General features: G+C 42.1%; 1 protein-coding gene across 1 annotated transcript in view; it reads left to right on the top strand.

The window, feature by feature from the left end:
• Positions 1 to 16,924, top strand: part of FRMPD4 (FERM and PDZ domain containing 4) — a 262,955-nt gene that overhangs the window by 228,772 nt on the left and 17,259 nt on the right. The window contains 2 exon segments of the mRNA XM_042460879.1: positions 6,078 to 6,209; positions 14,883 to 15,002. Of these exon segments, the coding sequence (XP_042316813.1) occupies positions 6,078 to 6,209; positions 14,883 to 15,002 (252 nt within the window).

The following is a 16,924-nucleotide window of genomic DNA, read 5'->3' as shown; positions in this document are numbered from 1 at the left end:
GATATAGACCACCAGAAGTCTCCACATGAAGCTACTTTATTGGAATGGACATTTAAATTTTTCATAGTAAAACTCATTTACAGGAGCCTAACCTACCCTCCAAGGTTCCCTCATAGCCAATTTTGTGGAGGAGGAATTGAAGACCTAATAAAATTTGAACTGTTTTTATTCTCATAAAATCTAATGTGGTATTAGTGACCCAAAAATACAGGGTGATCATTTTAATGACCACAGCTTAATTAAAATTAAATGGACATATGAAGTTATGATATGCTGCCAAAAAGTCGTCATAGTTTGCCAGCAGAATGCAAAGCCAAACTCAAAGTGTTGGTTGCTTATTCAGTAACATGAAATCTCTTCAATTATACGAGCATTATGTATGTTAAGATTATATCAATTTAGATTTTTAAAATTGTTTACTGCTTCCTTTAGTTTTGTAAAATATTGCACAGGCTGATTAACAAGGTGAAACTTTAAGGTCTGCTTGCTAATTTGAGAAGACAGTTGAGAGAGAACAGCTGTTTTGACATATCCAAACAGCAATTTCCTGCATGATCTGTTTTCTACCCACTATTGCACAAGGAGTTTATGCAGTCCACACAATGGTACATTGTCACAATGTAATGTACTATTCCTGCATTTTATCTCAAAAATGCTAGTGCCTCATTACAGCGCTATGCTTCTGAACAAGTCAGAGGTGGATACACTATTTCCCCGAAAATAAGACATACCCATCAAATAAGCCATAGCAGGATTTCTAAGCATTTGCGCAATATAAGCCATACTCCAAAGATAAGACATAGTGATAGGCCCAGTGTGGAACAGAAGGGGGGCGGGAAGGGAGCGGAAAGATTGGGGCCAATGGTTCTAAAGGAAATGGAGTCGCAAGAAATTCAGGATGGAATTCCGGGTTTCAAGATCCCATCCAAGGAACCAGAGCTAACCCTCCACTCTCCACCTGGCTCCACCCTGGCTCCCTGATCCTTCTCCTCACCTTGGATGTATCCTGAGAGGCAGCCAAGGTGGAGGGTTAGCTTTGGCTCCCTGAGACTCCTCTCCATCATGCATCCAGCATGGAGTGGAGGTGCCAAGGAGAAAAGGAAGAAGGGGTTCCTTTAAACCAGATCCAAGATTCCAGTAATTACCTCCGATCCAGGTTTTTATGGAACCCCAGTGGCCAAATGGCCATCCCTGGGCTCTCAAAGGGAAGCCTGGAAGGAGGGCTTTCAGGGGAGGACTCTGCCTGGTCAACCTTCCTCCAGTGAGTCTCTTTTACTCGCATCTGCTTACTTTATTGCCCCATGTATAAGTCTACCTAGGATTTTGGAGTTCATTTGGGCAGGGGTGGCAACCCTTTTGAGCTGGGGACCAGGTTGCTGTCCTCCAGACAACTGGGGGGCCGAAGCCAAAAATAAATAATTAAATAATTTAAAAAAATTAAATAAATAAATAACCGGGACAAATGTAGGACAAAATTTCCAATGGGGCACTTTTTAAATAAAAAATGGAGGTCATGCGAAAAAATTTGCTGATTTTTTAAAAAATGTTGAGATAAATGCATGTTTCTGAGGCTTCTATAGACATTGCCCCACGTGCCCCTTGTGCGAGATGCCAAAGGCCCTGGCGGCAATCAGCGGCAGGGACCGGGCTGGGGCCGGTCCCAAGGCCTTGCCGGGCCGCATCCGGCCCGCGGGCCGCAGGTTGCCTACCCCTGATTTTGGGCATAAATTTTGACTTATAGTCGAGTATATATGGTAGACTTTGATGCAAGGGAGATAGGTTTTAGTGAGCTGTGCTGAGAGTTTTGTGAAGGTTCTTTAATATAATAATAATAATAAATAAACCTTTTATTTATTACCGCCCTTCCATCGATCAGGGTGGTGAAACATTACTATATTTATATTAATAATAATAATAATAATAATAATATAATAATAATTATATTTCTGTGATTTTTAGTTTTGTGAGATATTTAGTCTTCAATGTCAGAGAGCTCTGGTCCACAAACAAACTACAAATCCCAAGATTTCAAAGCACTGAGCCATGGTGTTAAAGCAGTGTCAAAGGACTTATTTCTGCAGTGCAGCTTAGACTGGAATCAACAGATTGGTTTAATGTTTCCTAATAGGAACTTTCCTCTAGTACTCTCTCTATTCAGTGATGGTGAACCTTTTTCAGTTTGTGTGCGGGGTGGGGCTTCTACCCCAAGATGGGGCTGGGTGCGGGGCGGGGTGGGCGGGGCTTCCCCCTCCAGGGGCAGGCTTCTGCCCCTTTTCAGAGGGGAGGGAGCCTCTGGCTCCTCCCCGGCATTTGCCGGCCCCTGAGGGTCCCTCCTGGGGCCGTCAGAGGCCGGCAAAAGGGCCGTGGAGGACGGCGCGCTGTCCTCTGGCCTTTGCGGCCCCTGAGGGTCCCTCCTGGGGCCGTCAGAGGCTGGCAAAAAGGCGTGGCTGGGAAAGGGAGGAGAGGAGGCGGGCACGCGTCCCAGCCTCCTTCTCTCCTTCTCCTGGCCTTTCGCTCCCCGTCAAAGGGCTCCACGAGCCTTTGGCGGGGAGCGAAGGGAAGGAGGAGGAGGAGGCCGGGCACGCGTCCCAGCCTCCTTCTCCTCGGCCCTTTGCTCTCCCATCAAGGGCTCCACGGAGCCCTTTCGAGCAGAGCGAAGGGAAAGGGAGGAGGAGGAGGCCGGGCACGCGTCCTAGCCTCCTTCTCCTCGGCCCTTTGCTCCCCGTCAAAGGGCTCCACGGGCCCTTTCGGCAGAGGGAGGGAAAGGGAGGAGGAGGAGGCCGGGCACGCGTCCTAGCCTCCTTCTCCTCGGCCCTTTGCTCCCCGTCAAGGGCTCCACGGAGCCCTTTCGAGCAGAGCGAAGGGAAAGGGAGGAGGAGGCAGCCAGGTATGCGTCCCAGCTCCTTCTCCTCGGCCCTTCGCTCCCTGTCAAAGGGCTCCACGGAGCCCTTTCGAGTGGAGCAAGGGAAAGAGGAGGAGGAGGAGGCCGGGCACGCAGCCCAGCCCCCTTCTCCTCGGCCTTCGCTCTGCGCGAAAGGGCTCCATGGAGCCCTTTCAAGTGGAGCGAAGGGAAGCCGGGAGGGAAGAGGGCTGGGAGGAGGAGACAGACGCGCACGCGCCTCTGTCTCCTCCTCCCAGGTGCCATTTTCTGGCTTCCCGCTGTCTCAGAGAGACAGCGGGAGGCCTGAAAATGGTAGGGAGGAGGCAGAACGGGCACACGCCCGTTCCGCCTTCTCCCTCGCCCCATGCCTGGCGAAATGGCGCCGCATGCCACCCGTGGCACACATGCAACGCCTTCGCCATCACGGCTCTATATATTTCTCTCACCTTTCAGATTTCTTATTCATGATTATTTGGTTGCTTTGTAATCAATTTTATATTCATCTCATAACTATCTTTGTATTTCTGGCCAGTTTCTTTTTGCATAACTAAATAAGTATGGGAAATACATACACTGTGTGTATGTATGCGTCTGGGTGTCTGTTTAATAAAGAATTAAATATTTTAAGCTGAAAGCCTATATAGTTATACCTACTAGCAAGTTGCACTGAACTCACTTGGGCTAACTTCTGAGTGGACATCCCCCTGGTATGGGATTGTACTGTAAATGTTTAATGCTTTAATCTTCGCAGGCTAAAAATGAGTTTGTGAACTGACATTCTTATATTCAGTAATAATTGGCAAGTGTTGATAATGACCTAAACATCCTTCAGAGAGAAACCGTCTTTATGGATGAATGGTCAGTTCTGAATGAAATCAGAACTGCATTTAGGTAAATTGATATTTGTCATTTTAGATAGAATAGCTCTAATCGAAAATTAGAGGTTGATATGAAAGATTATTTGAAAATCTCTACCCAAATATTTCCTAATAGAAAAATAACAAGGATCTTGTTATAGAAAATAAAGTTATTTTAGAAAAGTTGTTGTTGTTGTTAACTGCCTTTGAGTTGACCTCAACTCATGGTGACCCTGTGGATGAGACATCTCCAGGATCCCCTCTACTCAGTTGCTGCAGACTCAGGCCCATGACTTCCCTGATTGCATCTAGCCATCTGGCATGTGGTTTGTCTCTCTTTCAGTCTTCAACCTTTGCTAGCTTTATTGTATTTTCTAATGATTCATGCCTTCTCATGATGTGGCCAAAGTACAACAACCTCAGTTTTGTCATCGTGGCTTCCAGGGAGAGTTCAGGCTTGATCTATTCAAAAACCCATTTGTTTGACTTTTTGGTTATTCATGGTATACTCAGCACTCTTCTCCAACACCTCTCAAATTATTTGATTTTTTTCCCTATCCACGTTCTTCTCTGTCCAGCTCTCACATCCGTACATGGTTGTGGGGAATACAATAGCTTAGAAGATTCTAACTTTACTGTCCAATTATATATTTTTGCACTTTAGGATCTTATATAGTTGTTTTCATAGCTTCTTTCCCCATTCCTAGTCTTCTTCCAATTTCCTGACTGCAGACACCATTTTGGTCAATATTTGATCCTAGGTACAGGAAATTTTTAACTAGTTCAGTTTTCTTGTTGTCTAGGTTGGGTTTTATGTTGATCCTACCTGGTCATTATTTTTGTTATCTTTGGTGCTTTACAAAAAGCAGATTCTTCTTGAGGCGCAGTTGTGATGCCGCAAGGCGCCAATGGCACACTTGCAGCGTCACAACCGCGCCGCGATGTGTGGACGCTAAGCATCCATCACGTCAAAATGGCTGCGCCCATGTGTATAGGGCACTGCCATTTTTATGCCCCCAGTACATACTAGGGGTGAGGCCTGATTGGACGCCGCGTCCTCGGCCAATCCCTAGTATGTACTGGGGGCGGAGCAAAGGCCCGTCTGTAACGGGCCTTTGTGTGCAGCAGCAAGCCTGCCTTTGCACTTTCTTCTTTAACTTTCCTTAGTAAATGTTCCATGTCTATGATGTTTTCCACTGGCATTATGGTGTCATCCACATATTCCTTCCTTCTGTCTTCACTCTTCCTTCTTCTAGTTCTGCTCTTTTCTACAAGTTGAACAAATAAGATGATAGTATGAAACCTTGTCTGACCCCTTTCCCAGTTGAAAACCATTGTGTTTCTCCATATTCTGTTCTAACAGTAGCTTCTTGTCCTAATTACAGATTCCTCATCAGGACTATTTTTTACATGCTTTCAATAGTAATGATTTATAATTATTAGTGACCATGATTTTGGGTGAATTGGGGCAGGGACAAAGTTTATGGAAATATGACCGTAAAAATGAACTTAAGTTATAGTTCCCTCTCTTCTTTATAATAGTTAGTGCAACACAATTCACAATATGGGGCATCATCCCCATCATTCTGAATGTGCGTGTGTCTCCCCTCTTGCCATATTATATCATTTAACTAAACAGAAGGGGCTGAGTAGTGAACAATATGATGATGATGTAGTATTGTGGTGAATAAGACACAGAGTGGTGATCCTCTCACATTGTGAAGAATTTTCTGTTCTCATCAGAGTCTGTGAGAAGATGTAGGAGCAGGAAGATGCCATGGAAGCTAAATGAAAAACATATTTTGACAATAGACATTTGAAAGTCAAAACTGAAATGTCATTGCAAGTATTGGCTGTAATCCAGCAAGAATCGATTTTGACTAAATGACATTGAGTAGAATTTCACCAAGTGTCTTATTGAAACTAGGGAAGAAGTTGGATGGAATTGATTTAAATCTCTGTTGTTTTGAGTAAGTCACATAGAGTTCAGTAGGGCTTATTCTCAAGTGAGTATAGGACTATAACCTTAGGATGTAAAAGGATGCATTTTCATACTAACTTGACAGCAAGACTAGTTGAACTTAATAAGACTTAGAGTAAACATACATAGAACTGTACTGCCAACCACAAGCTTGTTTAGATTCATTATCTGAGACTGAGTTCTAGAAGTTTGAGAATACATGGCTGGGGAAAAATGGTTGTGTGGCCAACTTGTGAACACTTGAAAGTTCAACCATAGCATTTAGTGCTACATAAGCTAAGAATTTAAGGTATAAAATGGTAGGTCCCAATTTAAGATTTCTGTTACTTTATTTACTTTTCAATCTTCTTTTTTCAAGGATGTCATCTTAACACTTCAAGAAAAGCTGTCAATTAAGTGTATTGAACACTTTTCCCTGATGCTGGAGCAGAAGACTGAAGGGTCTGGAACCAAACTTCTCTTGCTACACGAACAGGAGACTCTAACTCAGGTTGGTATAACAATGCAATGTTATATTTATAATAATACTAATAAAATTTATTTGTATCCCGCCCCTCTGAGAACAATCGGGGCGGCTAACAAAGTTAAAAATACAAAACATATAAAATCCCTGGTACCCTCCCCTCCTTAAAAATGTATTAAATCCAATACAATATTTAAAAAACAGAACTAAAAACAACAACAAACATACAAGTTAAAAACTGACCAGAAGGTCAACAACATCATACCAACAAACAATCAGTGGGAGCAGCGGTATCTTTCCCAGACGTTTTTCTAAGGCCGGGTTCTCTATTCTGGGAAGGCCTGCAGGAAGAGATCTCTCTTAACAGCCTTTTTAAAGCTGTCTAAGGATGTAAGTAGACGGATCTCATCCGGCAGACCATTCCACGGTCTGGGGGCGACGATGGAAAATGCCCTCGGGGAGGTAGTCGAAAGCCTAGATTTTTGTGGCTGAAGTAGGCCTCTCCCAGAGGAGCGGAGTGCGCGGGGAGGATTGTAGTGGAGAAGGCGGTCCCGGAGATAGCTTGGACCCAAGCCATTTAGGGCTATAAAGGTGATAACCAACACCTTGTACTGGGTCCGGAAGCTAATGGGCAGCCAGTGGAGGGACTTTAGAACTGGGGTAATATGGTCCCTCCTGGATTATAACAAGGAACTGAATTCTTTCTTCCAATACAGATGGGTTTTTATAGCCAACCCTGAAATAAATATTCACCTTGTTGACTGCCTTCTGAAATGGTTTTTAAGAATGTAATATTGTTAGTAGTGTTATTTCTATAGCATGTCTTGCATTCCAGTTCATAAAACAGACTTTTTGAATTCCTTTTCATAAAACCTATACTCAGTATTCACAAGCTCAAGGACTGTAAGATTCAACAGAAAAGCCACTATCCTAGCAGAATGCCACATCAGAGCTTTAAAAACATGCCTTTTGGGTCCAAACTCCACAACTCTGACTTTATACCCAGGTGACTTTACCTCTAGGTGACAATCCTGCTCTTGTTCCGTGTTAAACATAAAGGAGGCCCAGCCCATGACCAGCAACAGTGACAAGGATGCTTTAGCAGCTCCTTTATGGGATTCTTAACTTACCCCAGAGGAAAGCAGCCAAGTACCCTTGTAAGTTTAGTGTCAGACAGTTGGGAAACACACAAAGAGCTGCTTCTCCAAGGGCCACTGGAACATGTTGAGTCTGCTTGGGTGACCCCTATAGTCTGAATAGGGCATGGCTCATCTTTTAATGGTGACAGAAGGCACTCTGTTTAGACCATAAGCCACTAGTGGCAACATTCCTTTGAAGATTTTATTCATCTTAGATGCTATCGCCATATGTGCTTCTTTCATTCTTAAAAGGGAGTGCTTTGTACAAAGTGTTAACACTACTTGCTCAAAGACAGATGAGACATTTTCATATCTATAAAAATTCCAAATGACCATGCTGTGAATACAAAATAATTAAGCAACTGGCCCTTGGCAGGGGAAGTTTAATTAGGATCTATGGAATAATGAATGCTTCCTGCTTCTGTCATGATGCTAGAGAAATTCAGCGGGATATGCTCCCTGCATGAACTGTGCCTGTTCAAATGTTAAGATTGTTAAGGTATTTCCTGTGAACTAGAATCCTAAAATTTGCAACACATTGAGTGGAAAACACTTGATTTATTAGAAAAATCAGAAAATGGGAACATTTTAGATAAGCTATTTCCAAAACAAGGGGATCAAAGCATACTTATGAACACCAAAGCTATTCCCAGGCAAATTAAAAAGTTGAAATATGATTTAGATATAGCCCAGGAGACCCCAAGTTGGTGTTAAAGTGTGGACAATTATGAAACAACAAGCAGGTGCATATCTCTCACTCAGAACTGGATATATACCCAAAATGGATGACGTACAGTACTATTTTTCAGACAGAAAACAGTTGGAAGGCAGATCAGGGGATAGGAATTCAGCCTGTGTTAGATGGGGTTACACTTACCATGAAAACATAGCTTCACAGTTTGGGTGTACTCCTGGACTCAGCTTTGAACGTGGAGGCCCAGGTTTCTGCAGTAGCCAAGAATGCTTTCACACATTTAAAGCTTGTGTGCCTGCTGCACCTGTTCTTAAGATGATGGATCTGGCCACAGTGATACATGCCTTCGTTACCTCCTGTTTGGATTACTGTGATGTGCTCTACTTGGCGCTTCCTTTTGAAGATTGTTAGAAACTTCAACTGGTCCAAATAGCTGCAGCCAGACTGTTAACTGGGGCAAGTTATTGAAAGCACACAATGTCTCTGTTGAACCAGCTCTACTGGCTGCCAGTTTGTTTCTGGGCATAATTCAAAGTTCTGGTTATGACCTATAAAGGACGAAACACCAGAATGCACTCCACTGTATAACTGATGAATATGAGTGCTAAATCCCAGGAAGAATTAACTCATTATATATGTATATAGTGTATAATTGTTTACAACACAAAACATATCTGTGCAATAGTACAAGTTATAGCAAAACTATTCATAAACAGATTACAAATTACAAGTACCAGTAATCTGCAGATGAATTCCAAGCAGAAGCAGAAAAATCCTCTAGACCATACACATTGTTGTCTATTAGCAATAATAAAATAGTTTCTGATAAAGTACATTCACAATTATTTATATAAATCAACAAGTAAATACAATAATAAACAGACAAACCATGAATTTCTAGGTGCTAATATCAATAGAATGTCATAGAATACAAGGAAAAAACTTATTAGTAGGTGCAGACAATAAATCACAGTGAAATTCACTGGACTAGAATCTCCAGTCTAAGAGACATAAATTACAAGCCGATGTCATTTACAAGCAGATACAGTCATCCCTTGGGATAACTTCTAAAAGACTCAGGCAAAACCTTCTTTATTAGATTACAGCTTCAACATCATGTCAACCATTCAAATCAGTATAAATATTGCTAACCTCAACGGCAATCAAAATGCATAGTATTCTTCCATTGCATTTATCTCATACTAAAGGCTTCTACAAAATCAAGCTGAGCATCATGCTGAGCAGGATATTAAGTATTCACTGGCTGGGAGAAGAGGAGAGTATGCATGAATCTTCTGTAATGTGTAATTCTGGTGAAAACTATTATTTTTATGTTCAAGATTATACTAGTCCAAGCAATTGGTAGTCACCCTCCTGGCATCCTCATTGTTTTTGCATTCCCAGTAGTACTGAGCAAGTTCTCTTTAATCCATTCAAAGGAAACCTTTTGCCTGATTGTTTCATTAATACCACAATCTATCCACTTCTAATGTGATATATGGTGATGCAGAAAACACTGCTGGATAACTTCATTTATTAGATCATTAAGGAAGATTAAGCTTATTCTAGAAGAAGCACTGTGGGATTCTTAGAAGCACTCAGTTGTGGCCTAATTCTGCTGTCACACTGGAATTGATTGTTGTTTTCTTTATTGGGGGAATACTCTTTCGTGCTTCTCCATTTGTGCTTTGCATTTAGGGTCACAGCAGACAGGCAGAAAAAAGCGGCTCGATCCTGGGTTTTCTGAAAGCAAGCTGAAACCCCACTCTCTAAATAGCCCACTTCCAAGGTGGGCAGAACACCCATGGGCTGTCCTCACCACATGACATCAAGCTGTGATGTGCTTTTATTATTTTTTGTCACTTCCTCACCATGTATGCACACCATTGCACAAACACACCTCCTGTGACTTCCAATAACCTCCCTCTTCCCACCCAGGTACCATTCCATTGGACACCCATCTATATGATCAGCTACACAGCTGGACAGCAATATTGACAATTTCTCTAAATCAGACCATACAGAGTTGGGTATATCACATGTGATGCACTGTCTGTACAGTGCATCGGTGTGCCAGTGATACACTAGCAAACCATAATCATGGAAGCCCCCCCCCCCAAACCCCCCCCCCTCCCCCCCCCCCCCCCCCCCCCCCCCCCCCCCAATTGGACTGTCTTGCTTGTGTGCGTTGTAATTACATCCATTGCATTATTGGCAATCGTGTTTTTGCTTTGCTGCAGTCCTGTACTGGTGCCAGGCTGTTTATATGCTGGTGCAATGATATGCATTTTCCGCTTTGAATTTGACTATCCCAGCTACTTTTTGTTCTGGTTTTTGGCCTCAGAGCATGGCTTTGCTTTGCTTTCCATCTCATTTCACCTCACATGCTGTCTAAATAGCTAGGCTTCAAAACAGTTAGAAACCACTTTATTTGGCCAGTGCAGACTACCCCTTAATGAGATCTACATTTTTACAATTAACTGTATTTTGAACTGGAAACTATATAAAGAACATTTATCAGAAATGTCAGGACTGTTATTTGAAGAAGCTGGATTACAATGTTGACCATTTCTGTAAATCAGAGCATACAAAATTGGTTATTATTATATTACTGGATTCAAAAGCTTTGGCTTTTGGGTATCTCCTTGCCACTGAGCAAACTTGGTGCTATCTTTAACAATGCCTGCACAGCAGGAGAGTTTCTCCTGTTCTGTTCCTTCCCCCTTTTCAGATGCTCACCATCTTCTCCATATACTTAAGCAAAGAGGATTTTAATGTTGCCCCTTAAACTAGCAGAAAAACAGAGTCAAGCAGTGAATATCACAGAAGAGTACAATTGCCTGGCAGTATCCCTGCTCTGAAAAGTATAGTTATGTATCTGAGCTGAGACATAAATGTACACGATATACACCTCTGATATTTCCATAGATACTGGTTAAATTTATTTGATGAACTATTTATTGGTAAAGGTGTGTGTTAGCTCTTAACATTTTTGTTTTCCTGCATTTAGTGCTATTCCTTGTAGTGTTAATTTCTAATATGCACATTTCTTTCATTCTCCTTGGGTGCTTTTTGGCACATGGAAAAGCTCTTTAATTATTTGGATGGGTGGATTACTTATACCTTTTCTAAGTGACTCTTTTACTTAATGTAATATCTTGATTGGAGATAAGAGGGCTTAGCCAAAAACTGATTGAATTGACTGAATCATATAGCTTTTTTCTTCAAACTGCCATTGATATTTCCCCCATTATGTCATTACAAAAGCACATTCCACAAAGATGCCTTGATCAAAAAGGGACATTTTTTACAGTTTCCTAGATGGAAGGAAATGAGTTATGACAGAATATTTCATAAAGTAACACAATCCTGTAACAATCTTACACTGCAGTGTAAGTTTCTGTTATATAACAGATGGCTTTTGCTTTTCTGTGTGAAATTATTTCCTGAAATTATTCTAGCAACTCTATGTATATGTATGTATATATGCACACGTACATGTATATAAAACATTTGTTCAATTTGTAAAGCTTTTGAGTGGTGTGTTGTTTATAAATCAGATTCAGATCTGGGGAAATTTGAGGTAAGATCTGGTGTGACAGATCAGGTACATCAAAGAGACCATAAGTGACACCTAATGACAAGTGGTAGGTGGCAAGGAATCAAAGAAAAGAAAATGAAGTGCATGAATTGGTCTTTCTTATCCTGTTTTGTAGTTATTAAATAGTTTTTGTCATTTATTACTCCTCTTAACATTTCACTATAGCAACTGTGTTGGTCTGCTAAATGACAGGTGGGGTATAACTGTTTCCATGAATAAATCGATCCCCATTGAGAGCACAGATGGCTCTCTGATGAGAGTCCAAATTTCACTGGGCCCTCAGATTGCATTCCCCTCACCCTTTTCTGAGCTAAAAAGATTTTAGTTGTTAGCTAAAAGGATTTTAAAAGGCCAGATCCCTGGTTTGGATCTCTGCTCTGGGTGCATCTGTTCTGTGCTTGGGCCAAACCTTATGGCAATATTTACGATGGAGATCAGGACCTGTAGTGTATGGAAAGTGGGCTATGATCCCACTGTGGTCCCAATTAGAAGTGTGCACCCCATCAGGGACATAGCCTGGGGGGGGGGGTTCTTGGGGTCCGGACCCCCCCCCCTTCCATTAGAAAAATGAATGGTGTGTGCTGCTGCACCGCCGCACTCAAGCCCCATTATAATGGTGGCTCTTAGTCTGGACCCCCCCCCTTCCTAAAATCCTAGCTACATCCCTGACCCCATCCTGCTATTCACAAATGAATAAGTGGATGGATTGAATTTGATTTGATTGAAACTATGGTGTGGTCAAATGTATGATTCCATACGATGTGATTCTGATCTGGCTTAGCCCCTCACACCACTCCCAGCTATTTATTTAAAACAATCAAGCACAGCCATAGAGACTTTCTAGTACAACATCTATTTTCATGCTACCTGTAGAAGGCAATGATGGGACACACCAGGCTATTGTACAGAAAGAGGCTCAGGTGCCACATTTGCATAGTTCACATCGGTGACAGAGCCAGTTTGATAAATTGGTCAAATGTTCAAATTCTTTGCTCAAGATGACCCATGGTGGAGCCAAGCACAGTTTCCTTTTTCCAACTGTGTCTTGGATAGGCTTGGTCATGCTAGGCAGTGTCTGTCATAACTCATCCTCTGGAATTGAGCAATCTGACCCAGAGGAGTTGAATTGCAAGACAATTTTGATTCTAGATAACAGCTCCCTCTTCAAATCTTATAATTCACTTGGGGAACTGAGAAACTGTGTGGTTAATTAGCAGTCAGAGGTCAAGAACTGGGGTATCACTCTGAAGCTGAGGAATCAAAACATACAGGGGAATATGCAGAAGTGTATCTAGCTCAGAGACTCTGCCCTGTTCTTGAATCCAGACTACTCTTCTGCACATTCCCCTATATGTTTTGGTTCCACGGCTTCATAGTGACATCCTGGCTGTAGAGTATTTGCTACACACCTTACCTAGAGTATCAGGTAAGGTAGAGGGTGATTGTTCAATGCAAACAGCTGGGACCACATTAACTAGGCTGCAGATGTACCAGACCTCTCCCCAAACACTCCAATCCTGCAAATATCTCCAAGGGCACCCCAACAGAATCGGAGCAGTAGATGGATTCCCTCCTCAGGAAAACTAGATAGATACTGAAGAGATACCTTCATCCTGCAAAGAGCGAAAGAACAGCTTCATCAGAATTAACATCAGTTAAACTGGAAATGCAAATTCATCAAGCACCTGGCATCCAGAGGCAGTTTCCTATAAATCTCCTTATCTTGGACTGGCAGTACTTTTGGAGTTTGTGTGTTTCTTGAGATTCTGGACCTCTGAAATGACTACATTTAACATCTCCTTGTCTTACCCTTTGGGCTTCAGTTATCTGGACTACTAGCATTGTGTACGGACCTCTTGACTATTTCTTTGACCATTGCTCACATGCCTCCTTTCATCCTCCTGGATTACCAGTGCATGACCTCGACTGGATTGACTAACCTGTAGCAGCTTCTTTTACAAAAATCTCTCAGGACACTTGCTGCCTGTAGGCACATGACAGTGTCTTCCGCCAACAATGAATTAGAACAGGGGTAGGCAACCTGTGGCCCGCGGGCCGGATGCGGCCCGGCGAGGCCTTGGGACCGGCCCCAGCCCGGTCCTGCCGCCGATTGCCGCCGGGGCCTTTGGCGTCTCGCGCAAGGGGCAATTGTCTATAGAAGCCTCAGAAACATGCATTTATCTTAACTTTTTAAAAAATCAGCAAATTTTTTCATGTGTCCTCCATTTTTTATTTAAAAAGTGCCCCCCGTTTGAAAATTTTGTCCTACATTTGTCCTGGTTTATTTATTTATTTAATTTTTTTTAAAAAATTATTTATTTATTTATTTATTGGCTTCGGCCCCCCAGTTGTCTGAGGGACAGCAACCCGGCCCCTGGCTCAAAAGGGTTGCCTACCCCTGAATTAGAATGTCTGGACGTTGGAGTATTTGGAAGAGTGCTCATACACTCAAAAACAAAAGTAAGGCCTGTTACAGACTGCCAAAATAAAGCTGCTTCAGGTCTTTTTGGAGGTATGCTATTTAAATGATGCATGGGTCCTAAGAGTCCGGAGGTCATGCCAAAGCCACACTCCATTCCTAAGCACTGGAGTGCAGCTTTGGTGCAACTTTCGGATTCTTAGGATGCATGCATCATTTAAATAGCATACCTCCAAAGAGACTCGAAGCAGCTTTATTTTGGCAGTCTGTAACAGGCCTAAGTCATAGAAGCAGAGCTTTTAAATTTTACTTTTTTGACCTGCTGCTGGCTGGAGGTTTCTGGAAACTGCACTCCAAAAAATTAATACAGTTGCCCCTCCTTTCTCACGGACTTGGGATCCACGTTCTGATTACTCATGGAGGGGCAACCTCCATTATTGTCAATGGGACGCACCCCTATTCAAGACTATGGGGCTGGAATACATGCAAGTCTCCAATTTCACAGGGAGGTCTGGAACGGATCCCCCGCGAAAACAGGGTTGACTATAAAAGTATATCTAATGCTTCTATACAGAGGCAATTTTGGTTTTCTTCCTTTCTAAGGTAAGAAAAGTCTTGCACTTATTTTTGTTCCTTTGACACCTTATCTGTATTGCAAACTTTAACTATCATAGCTATGAAGACCCATTTAGACTTCTATTTAAAACTAGTAGTATGTGGAGTGGGTGTTATAAAGCTTCAAAGGAAGGATTGTGTATGATCTATTTACTCACAGTTTATGTGCTTTCTCAGTAAGGGTGCATTGTCAGTAATTCTGTGTTGTAACATAAATATTCTTTTATTCCAGGTGACCCAGAGGCCAAGTTCCCATAAGATGAGATGTCTCTTCAGAATCAGTTTTGTCCCAAAGGATCCCATTGATCTTTTACGAAGGGATGCAGTTGCCTTTGAATACCTATATGTACAGGTAATTTGGTGTTCTTATTTGTCATCAAGTTGGCTTTGACCTAGGGATGGCCCGTGGTGATGTCATTAAGTGTTATGCATTAAGTACCAGCAACAATTAAACACTGGTTTGAATGAGTAAAAATGAGCACCAGTTGGCACAATGCACTTATGATGGACTAACTGGGAGGGAAGGAGGAAACTAAATGTATAGACTCCTTGGAGTGTCTTTGCAAGTTGCAGTCACTAATCAGTGAAATCATGGAAATTGTAGCAAGATGTTGCTCTGCTGGCTGAGCTGGAGATTTGTACACAGACTCAACCCTAATAGCAACCTCAGTTTAGTCATCTCAGCTTCTAGTGAGATTTTAGGCCTAATTTGTTCCATTCATTCATTCATCTTTTTTAGTAGTCCATGTTGCCCGCATAACTTTCCTTCACCACAACATTTCTCCCAGTCCCGCAACCATCACAGGCTTGCTTGGTGAGGACATGAGAAAGAGACCCTTCTCAGTGGCTGCTCTCACCCTTTTCAACTCACTCCCACCAGAGATTAGGCTGCCCCCCTCCCTAGCCTCCTTTCACCAGCAGGCTAAAATTGTTGTCTTCAAGCAGGCTTTTAATATGTGATGTGTTTGCTTTTGTATTTTTAATGGTTTTATATTTTTAACTGTTTATGTTTTTAATTAGTTTATAATTTTAAATTGTTATATGAATGTGATGTGAAACCTTTTTTTCTCAAGGTACCTCATAGTCAACAGGAAACTACATAATAAATATTTTTGTTATGATTCGAATGATAGTAGAGATAGCACATTGGTTTGCAGAATCACTTGTGCTCATCCTGAAACACAGGCACTAGTGGTTACATAAGTTTTCTCACTGTCTTTTGATTTTTTTAATTCAATTATTTCCCCCTATCCTCCCTTAAAAGAACACAGGTGATTCTGTGGGCAGGCTTTTTCTCATCATCTTAAGAATCAGGAGAAAGATTAAAGTAGGGGTGGGCAACACACTCAGTTCTTCTTCCCCTGCTGTTCACCATTTTCTACCACTGCTGGCAAACCACACAATTGAAAATTGGCAGTGGCAGTGCCATAGGGTGGGGGAAATAGACTGCCCAGCACAGTGGCAGCATTGTATGGTACAAGAGCATACTTGGTCACATTCCTGTGCCATAGAAAGCCAGGGGAAACTGGGGGCTCCCACATTAGTGGGACAGTGAATCTGCCCTGTGTTTTAGTCCAAATATTAAAGGAACTCTCCGAAGTGCAACATCTGACACATCATGCCTCTTTTAAAATTCAAACTAAAACCTGGAGCAGATTTACTACCCTACTGACATGGGAGTCTCCAATGCTACCAGGAACTGAACAATTTGTGGACATCACTAAAGTTCATCAGGAGCAAAGCAGATCCCCAGCTGCTACCCCAGTACTTTTTTCCATCTCTAACTTAAGCTATGAAACTGGAGAATAGCTGTATTAGTCTTGAATGTCAGTATGCAAAGGGATCTTGCAACACCTTTGAGACTAACTGACGAAAGAAGTTGTAGTATAAACTTTTATAGACTTGGTCTACTTGCTCAGGTGCATGGAGTGAACTGGTGCCCAGGAATGACCTTTATACTCAGACAAGATTAATAGTCTTAGAAATGAAAAACTTGTGGATATGGTAATGAGGTGGCAAGTTCATGGTCACAAAGGCAGGAGGAAAGAAGTTGCCTAAAGTCAGGCTGGGTGCATCATCCTGCAAGTCTATGAAAATTTATGTTACAACTTATTTCACACAGTCTCAAAGGTGCTACAAAATTCCTTTGTATTAAGCTATGAAAGAATGACTAAACAGAGTTATTCAGTAAGCTTAGTAGCTGAGCAAGGGTGAATCTCCACAATCCAAGTCTAATATTCTACAGCACCAGCCTCTAGAAACTGCTAATATTCT

The sequence above is a fragment of the Sceloporus undulatus genome, chromosome 3 (assembly GCF_019175285.1).
Source record: "Sceloporus undulatus isolate JIND9_A2432 ecotype Alabama chromosome 3, SceUnd_v1.1, whole genome shotgun sequence".
NCBI lineage: Eukaryota > Metazoa > Chordata > Lepidosauria > Squamata > Phrynosomatidae > Sceloporus > Sceloporus undulatus.
The sequence above is the reverse complement of the archived record's forward strand: the minus strand, read 5'-3'. Positions and strand labels throughout refer to the sequence as shown.